Genomic DNA, 9,272 nt, shown 5'->3' with positions numbered 1-9,272 from the left:
AATAAAATGCACAAATGTGAATCTTATTCAAATTTGGAGGATAAAAAAGATATTTTATGTGTAGAAATATACCTGTGTGCATTCTCTTCCTGTCATTTTAATATAAAAAATTATTTACATTGATTTTCTCTAAGCAAAGGAGAAAAAATATGTTAATTTTTTCAATATGAAAAAAATTTAATTTTTTGCTATTTTTAAATAATGAAATTTAAAAATAATTAAAATTAGTTCTTTGTTAAAATTTATAATATACATGAATTCTTTAATATAGAAGCATTATTACGAATTAAGATTTTCGAAATTTGATAAAACTTTTGATACTTATTTTTAAAAATAATAAAAAAAATTATTTTAAGTTTTTGTATGCGTAAAGCAAAGATTATACTTAAATAAACAAATAAATATATAAATTTCAAAATTAAGGCTGTTTATATATGTATATAAAATATATGTTTGTATAATGGAAATAGAGGAATATAATATGTATGTCATATATTATTTTAAGTTATTTTATGTCTATTTATGAAAAAATCGATGCTTTATGCAATACATCGCGTAATAATCTAATAATCGTGATATTAATATTTTAAGAGATAAAACATTACGCCTATATTTACATGCAACTAAATAAAATATCCTTATCCCCCTAAATTGGATAAGTTTCGCACCATGGAGGAGTGAATTACGATAAAAAAATAAGCATTCGTTAATTATGCGTTGCTAATTATTGACTTTCATGTTCGAAATGTTTCAAGTATCGTGCTGTCTTGCAATCTGCGAGCGTTGATTTGTTAAAAAAAATTGATCTTATATTATCTATAGTAGTACTAGCGAAGGAATTAACGCGTAAAAACACAGAATATGTGTTGACGTGTTAAACAAATAAAAATTTTAAAATATTACAGTGTGCAATTAAACTCTTATCAAATTGAGGTGAGCAGGAAGTGTGTCTTCCAACTATTTTACTTCCAATGCATAACGAAGCTGTTCATAAAAATGATTTTTTTAAAACGTCAACACTGAATATTAAAATTGTGGTTCAATTTAAATTTTAGAACTTTACAGCGCGATAAAATTAAGTACAATTCGATTCAATGATCCGACACACATTAAATTTTGATTTAAATCGCACGTAATTTCATAACATTTGCAATATTCTAAAGTTTAAATTGAACTGCGGTTTTGATACTCGATGTTGTCACATTGTGTTTTAAAAAATCGGTCTCATTACTTTCTGCGACATATACACTCGACATATACACGAAATCATTAATGTCTCGAGATATAAATTTACATATTGAGGCGTATGTATACGAGGAATACGTATATATTTGCCGTGAATAAATTTACACGCTGAAACATTAATGATTCCATGCGTACATTAAATTTCTTCCCGCCGATTAGGCAAGATCAAGTCAATTCATTACTTTTCGCGTTTCGTTATATATGTACAATCGCGATGCAGACTGAGACTCTTTATATTCGTAGTCCAGCTACTCTTAAAAGCAACAGTATTCGATTCTCGTTTATTTATCGTTTCATCGCAAGAATGGAAAGGCGATTATGAACAAAATAATTCAAAATCCGAAGCTTCTCTCGCCGAAACATCTAGTAATTTCTTGATTTGTTTGATTCCACAATTTTCTAAGGCTTGTTGCGACAGTATGTTATATGATGCAAACGCACACACTTATTCGTTTTTTTTTCGCTTCATTGTGAGAATAGAAAAATAATTATGAATGAAAGAATTCAATCTTGAAGTATTCTTTTAATTCTTATTATATGTGTACGGAAACTTTTTATGTCAATATAAGCGAAAACTTAAAATCAGACTATCATATTTAGCAATAGATTCGGTGAAGATACGAGCCTTGAACTTTTGCCGATCTTTAGCGAGATAATAATATACTCGTCCGCAATTTGCATTTAACGAGATAAACATATCTTAATTTCAACATAGTGTTTTAAAAGTAGTGGCGTAACTTTTCTACTACTAAGAAAGTACAAACAGCCAGGTCAATTTGCATGTTTTATATTTTTAGAATTTTTGATGTTTTAAAAATATTCCTAAAATTTTAAGTTGAAATTTATTGAAATAACATGGATATAGTGGCTTTTTAATAATATATAATTGAGAATGTATATGTTTTAAATAAAGAATTTTATTTTGAAAGATTTTATATTTAGAAAAAAATATTCAGGAAAACGATCATTACTTTTGTCGCTTTAGATGTATGTACCCTCTTAAGCGGAAATAAGCATCATATTTCGAGGACCTGCAATATATTAATTGCATTATATTAATAACCTACAAAGAGAAAAAAGAAAATAAAATATATAACAATGTAACATAAAAATATAATTTCTCTTTTGCGCACATAAATGTTTATACAAGTTAAAATGTACAGATCTTTATTTTAATTTTTTTTCTAACTTTGCAAATGTAGAGTGGAAGAGGGAGGCCTCTTTCATTATTCTCTTTTAGGACCGAAAATTTACACACACAGTTACGCCACTGCGTAAAATATACACTGCCTTTAAAGCGTCGCTCTGCGGTCTTGTGAAAGACACAATGAATCATGTAAATAAAATGGAGCAAATTAATAGCGAATTTGGTCAAATGCGCGCACTGGTGTACATTTTTAAAACCATTGTACATAAAATTTATCATGATGTAAAAGCATTTGGCGAAAATATCTCGAAATAATCTAACGTAAGTTCTGCCACACTATTATAAAGCTGAGCATCTCATTAATGAACTGATTTTACGCTGTACTTACGTTTTTATGTCACTGCAAGACTATTTTTAATATACACCGGTGCATTCTACTCGAATTCGCTGTAGAAGATAAGAGTTTATTTGCTTCATATTTACCTATATGACACAATATCTAGCAATCGAAAGGTCGACCGCTTCGCACGCATCAATACTCCTTTTCCATAGTCTCGTTCCTCAACTGGTCAGAAATCTTAATGTCTATGTTTATATCGTAAAGCATTTTGCAGAAGCCGTCATCCCTTAATCGCGTGTATGATTATATCAACAGAATATATAAAAATTTAAAGATTAAATAATATCTCTTTAAATCTTTCGATATTTAATTTTCAAGCGCTAAATTTTTAGCTATTTAATAATACTGATATTAATCTGAGATCCTTTATATGTAAATAAAAAGTGATTTGAGTGAAATTTTTAATATTATAATTATGATGTTTTTAATGTGTGTAGATTTTAAGGGAGATATCGTACTTAAAATTTTTTAATTTCATCTATTATGAACATTGTGACACAATGTTCATTTACAGATTCAAAAATCTCTCCCGATGACAGCGATTATGGGTGGACGAGCTATTCATTTCAAGCCTAATATACATTGAGTATTAGGTTTACAAAACAGATACCCTATCTTATTGTAGGGTTTCAAGGGTCGGATCAGTGATTTCGTAGCGAAGGATATGGAGTTTCTAGGGAAATCGGAGATGTGGGAACTCGATCTGATACGTATATAAGACTAGGAGACCGGTTACTCTCGCAGTTTGTGCCACTCGGCTATCTGTCGTCGCGGTGAGCTGCATACCTCCTTCCAATGGTTTACAGCGGAACCTTGACATTTTGGTCCACCAAACTCTAACCGGCCAATTACCTAAACGAATCAGATTTTTTTCGATTAACAGCTTATATCAAAAATTCTCTATTCCACAAAATAACAAATCTAAATGGCTTATATAAGTTTTTTACATGCATATTTCGCATAATTAATATTTACAATTCTATAAAACTAAAAATAATAAAATTAGTGTTTTATGTAAAAATATTAGATATTTTTATTATAATTTTTTTTATTTAATTTAGAGAAAAGTTTTTTTTCTTATTGTTTTTATAGTAAATGTCAAGAGATATTATTATTTATTAAGTCATTTTAATTATTAAAATTGCAAATTCTTTTAATAAAGTTTTAAGTAAAAATTCTCTTAAAATAATATTTATTTGAAATAAATAATTGTGCAAAATTTGTCACCTGTCTTCTTTTCTGAAATTTAATTTGTCAAATATGAATTTCTAAGAATTAATTGTTTAAAAACAATAGGTGTGTCTTTTCCTTGATATTCTCGCTAAGAAAAAATTAATTGTAAATTGTCTAAAATTATTTATATTTATTTATATTTATTATATTAAATAGCATATTTACTGATTATGGAATATTAAATATGATATATTTACTGATTATGGAATATAAAATATGACTTTATAAGAAGAACTTGAGAGAGATACAAAATATATCTTATCGTATATTAATTCAATCAATAATGGAGCAAACAAAATATTGAGTCTTGAATGACAGAAGCGCGAAATTTACCTCGTTTTTCGTAACTCGATCCCAGTCTAGTAGCATGAACTCGAGGCTGACATTGTTGAGTCCGTCCGCACCATTTGGTATATCGAAGACGAAAGACTCATTGAATACCGGACTGAGAGTACGTTTCTTCACGTGCGTTTTTTTCTTGGCGATACGTTGCTGATTGTACAAAAGATAAATCTTCACGTACGGATCAGCCAGCCCGGTTACGTCCATCTTGGGTAAACTTCGCGCTTTTAAAACCACCACTGTCAGGCGGCTATTGACCGGTTGCCAGCAAAGCGAGACCAACAATTCTCCTCTTCCTTGCGACTGTATCTAAAAAAAAAAAAAAAAAAAAAAATAGCAAAAGAGAAAAATTATTCGAGCGTAATATATAGACGTATATATCATAGTATTCATCTACAGATAGTGTCCCTACCCTATTCTTAAATATTCTTTTCAAAAAGAATTTTTGATCAAAAGAAGATCTATTTTTCTTCAATGAAAATATCGAAGCAGTTTTTGAATAATTAATGATTAAAAATAGGAAATTTTAATAATTTTAATAATTTTAATAATTTTATTTAATAATGTCGGGAGAAAAGATAATGACAGATTTAAAAGTAAATTAAGTATTTAATTATTTAAAAAGTAATAATTTTTATAATTATATTTTTTAGACAAGTTTCAAGCGAATCTTACTTGAATAAAGGAAAATAAATAGCTAAAAAAGATGTTCATAAGAATAACTGTGTGTTAGTTTTATTATAAAATTATTATAAAATTATTGCACATCATCTATAATATAAATATTTCACTATTTTTATAGCATTTTCGAGATATTTACCTTCAAACTTCTAGGACATATTTTCCGACATAGAGATATCTCTTGATTATCCGCATCTTCTAAACCGGGCACTGATGATAAAGCACACGTCAGTTCTCCGATAATATCGTCACGAGAGTATCTATCGAAACTCAACACGATGAAGTGTAAGCTAATTTTCTGGAATCACAATCGTTAAGTAGGTTACCATTCTTCTTTTAAGAAATAAATTTACTACAATCATCTTAATTACAAAGTGATATGCGCGAGAAACGATTTGAACGAAATCGAAATATCGTAATTCTACCTGAAGTTGACTTTGTGATATGCCGAAAAACGTGAAATCCTCATCGTACACCGGATCTCTAGTGTTTCTGAGGACTCTAGTTTTCACGTGTTGCTGTTTATCGGGCAGCAATTGCAGCTTCACGTAAGGATCACAAGTTGCGTTCTGCTGACCCCTGGCAGGTAGCCCTTTACATTTCACTACTGTCACCGCGAGCGCGTTCTGTTCGCTTCGGTATCGCAGCTTGAAGACTAACTGGCCTAGATTATCCTTGTTATTTTCTGCTGTTTGATTCTTCTCACGCTCAACCTTTTCGTTATTTTCCAGCTCAGCCTTATCGCGCTCATTCTCTATACTCACAGCAACTTCGACGGGCGGTGTCTGTACCGGCGTACCTATACCATTATTGTAAAAATATTGTTCAATAGTTTTCTCAAGTTAAAATAAAATGGAATAAATTGTAAGAGCTAAAAAATTAAAGAATTATGGTTAAAGAATTATGGATTAAAACTATGGTTTTTTTTAGATCCAAGAAATATATAGTAAAATATTGAGAAAAAAGGAGACAGAAATTATTTTGAAGATATTAATTTTTTTGCATTTGTATAATCCCTATATATATGCGGAAAGATAATAAGAAAAATAATTGCAATTGCATTTAATGGCTTAATATTATGCAACGATAAAAAATTTAATGATAAGAATGGTCCCATTTTAAGAGCTTTAAAAAGCTTTAAATTAGGGGGTTTTGTATATATTTAAAGAGTCTTCGAGTAGTTAATCTATTATTTCGTCATGATCTTTGTAAGTATGATTTATAATCTAAATATTTATATTACTTGATAGAAAGAGAAAGAGTTGAAAAAAAATCAAAGTAAAAAATAATCTATTATAATACAAAAAAAGATGAAGGTACGATATATTACGTCCAAAAGGATAATCTATTTTTATCATATACAAGAAGATTAAAATAGTACCAGTCATTTTCATAAAACGATCAAGTTTTCCTAGGAAGAGCTCTTATTTTGATTATTAAAGAGAAAAATATTAATATGATTATTAAAGAAAAGAATATTAGTGAAAGATAATTTAGAAAAAAAGGAATAAGAAAACTGTGACACTGGTGTCTACAGAAGCAGATATTCATTTTACAAACGATACTGATTAATTAATTATTTTATTATTATCTTATATTACGGATATTACCTGCGCTCTGCGGTGTTCTGGGTTGAGATGCGGGGTTCGAGGATTGAGAACCGGTCGGACTCGGTGTTTGTCCACCAGAACCGGGCGGACTCTTGGCCGGTCCCGTTGGCGATGGGCTCTTTTTCAAATAGTGGCTCGTGCTACCGGGACTCTTAACCGCCGTCGGCTTCCGGTGCGGCGGTCTGAACGCCAGGGACTTGTCGGAGCTTAGCTTGGTGTGTTCGCGACGTCGTCGGCAGAGCCACCAGGTCATCGCGACGGCGCATAATAAGAAAGCGGCGCCGAGACATAGCGTCACCAGCGTCGCCGTTGAGACTGCAATCACACGCTCTTCGATTTCACCATCGTAATTGCATGAGAGATTTATCACTACAACGCAGCATCACGTGATGTCGCACGAGGACGAGAGAAAGAGAGAGAGAGAGAGAGAGAGAGAGAGAGAGAGAGAGAGAGAGAGAGAGAGAGAGAGAATTACATCAACCATTAATGCGATTATCCTAGAAAAATGAAACCTCGCGACATGATAGAAATATGAAACATTAAAAATTGGAATTCTTTTACATTTTTTAATATCTTTTTCCATGCTACGAGTTTCTTATTAATTTTGCGACATATTATGTAAACGTGTAAAGTATAAAAATGACTAATTATAAATTGCCTGAATGAATCGCGTGACATAACGTGTTAATTACTCCGATTTGTCTCTCCGAATTATATCGGTAATATTATCTCGCGGATTTGTATAGTCGGGTTAGTCGATATTGATAGATATGCGTGCTCCATTAAACATTCTAGCATTTTCCAAACGGAATCATGCATCGAAATCGTCATAATGGATTGGCGAGTATCATAGTCGAAATGCGTCACATTAGATTGCATTGATGTTGGAAAATTATGATTATCGCATGATTCTTCATGAGAAATTACGCAGTTGTAATTAAGGGACAAGAACTAACAGCTGTTGGTGTCCTCCATTCTGAACGATGTCGTTAAATATTGTGTCGCGAATGATGGATGAACAAATTTTAATCAACATTATAGTGATCATGCACGATGAAGAAATGGATGAAACTATCGGATACGATATCGACGAGCGATTCCAGAAGGGATGAAAAACGTTCCGGCGATACTTACCGGACTCGACAGGTCGAATGAGAGGTCCACCCTCCGTCACTCCACTGACCATCTTCGGCCACTACCTGAGCGCTAAAGGGATGCCTTTTCCGCCTTTAGATCTGGTCACAGTGCACCGAACGAATATTTACGGGCGGCGTGCGGCCCGTCGTCCGCGGCACTCTACCTTCCGATCGTCGGCCGAAATGCGCGCGGATCAATAGCCCTTCGGTGGAGCGGAGTTTGCGCGGAGAGGATGACGTGCCGCCACCGACGATGAGGAAACCACCGACAGCGTCACTGGAAGAATGCAACGGTTCGCGAGATGAAATAGAGTGGTCCTGCGGGGGTGATCCGCAGATGCAATCCGAGATTTGACTGATCAATTTACAGATCAATACAAGTAAATACGATTGACCTCTCTCGATCTTCGCTAAATCCCAGTCTCAATTTTGGAAAATTTTTTTCTTTCCTTTATGTTTTATATAGAATATAATCGATCTCGATTTATTATTTCCTCACATACATAATATATATGAGAGTTTTCGTAAAAATACATAGCATATAGGCTGAGTCAATAAGAATTATTACATTTTTCTAAAATATATATTTTATAAAAAATGTTTCAGATAAAGATTAATTCCTAGAAACATTTTTTTATAAAACTTACATTTTAGAATTTATTAATTAAAGTGAAGAATTTATTAATTAAGACTATAATTTTTAATGACTTTGTATATTTTGACACTCTTCAGATATAGAACAAGTTTCAATTTTAAATAAAATATTTGAAAGAAATGATCTTAAAATAGAAAAATTCACTGGAATATTCCTATACTAAAATAAAATATTAGATAAAATATTTCTCTAACAGTTATTAATATCTATGGTTCAATTGCATCAATGTATATTTTGGCTATAGCCAAAAAGTTTAAAAGCGAGACTTAAATATGTGTCTGTCTTTATTTATTTAGAAAGAAAGATAAAGATATATATATATATATATATATATATATATATATATATATATATATACATATTTAAGTCTCGCTTAAATCTAAAATAATGTTGGTGCAACCTAGCCTAGATATGAAATAATATTTTCTTATTAAAAACAAGATTAAAATAATACGTGTTGTGTTAATGTAATATAGATCACAATACAGATAATTTAAAACTGTATTAATAAACCAATATGAAAAAGGAGTTTATTGCTATGTATGAATCTCAAGTAGAACTGCGGAAATATTGACAAATAATATCTAGTGCACTTATAGAGCATAAACTAGTACATTTAGTCATGCTACAGTTTTCTTTTGAATTATCGATTAATAAATATTAAGTCAGAATTTAAAGCAGGAAAAATAAAAAAGGCATTTGTCTACAACGAGAGCATTAAGAATTAATAAGAATCTACATATTTAAATTTTACATTTATAAATCTATATTTAAATGAATAATCATGTGGTTTAAAGAAAAAGATGTAAGAATAAAACAAGAG

General features: G+C 31.0%; 1 protein-coding gene across 2 annotated transcripts in view; it reads right to left on the bottom strand.

The window, feature by feature from the left end:
• Syt4 (Synaptotagmin 4) overlaps positions 1 to 8,058 on the bottom strand; it is a 9,242-nt gene extending 1,184 nt beyond the window's left edge. The window contains exons 1-6 of one of the 2 annotated variants that reach the window (XM_083084526.1): positions 7,793 to 8,058; positions 6,659 to 6,988; positions 5,474 to 5,847; positions 5,188 to 5,346; positions 4,359 to 4,676; positions 1 to 3,644 (exon numbers count right to left, since the gene is read on the bottom strand). The exon at positions 1 to 3,644 is cut by the window's left edge and continues 1,184 nt beyond it. In XM_083084526.1, coding sequence (XP_082940652.1) covers positions 3,525 to 3,644; positions 4,359 to 4,676; positions 5,188 to 5,346; positions 5,474 to 5,847; positions 6,659 to 6,988; positions 7,793 to 7,844 — 1,353 coding nt within the window. In that variant the 5' untranslated portion in view covers positions 7,845 to 8,058 and the 3' untranslated portion in view covers positions 1 to 3,524. The remainder of the gene's footprint in view (positions 3,645 to 4,358; positions 4,677 to 5,187; positions 5,347 to 5,473; positions 5,848 to 6,658; positions 6,989 to 7,792) is intronic. The other variant, XM_083084537.1, reaches the window with a different exon arrangement.
• Positions 8,059 to 9,272: the final 1,214 nt, after the last annotated feature.

The sequence above is a fragment of the Camponotus vicinus genome, unplaced genomic scaffold (genome assembly GCF_025532165.1).
Source record: "Camponotus vicinus isolate PSW18456_S1 unplaced genomic scaffold, iyCamVici1.0 SCAF_1, whole genome shotgun sequence".
Taxonomy (NCBI): domain Eukaryota; kingdom Metazoa; phylum Arthropoda; class Insecta; order Hymenoptera; family Formicidae; genus Camponotus; species Camponotus vicinus.
The sequence above is the reverse complement of the archived record's forward strand: the minus strand, read 5'-3'. Positions and strand labels throughout refer to the sequence as shown.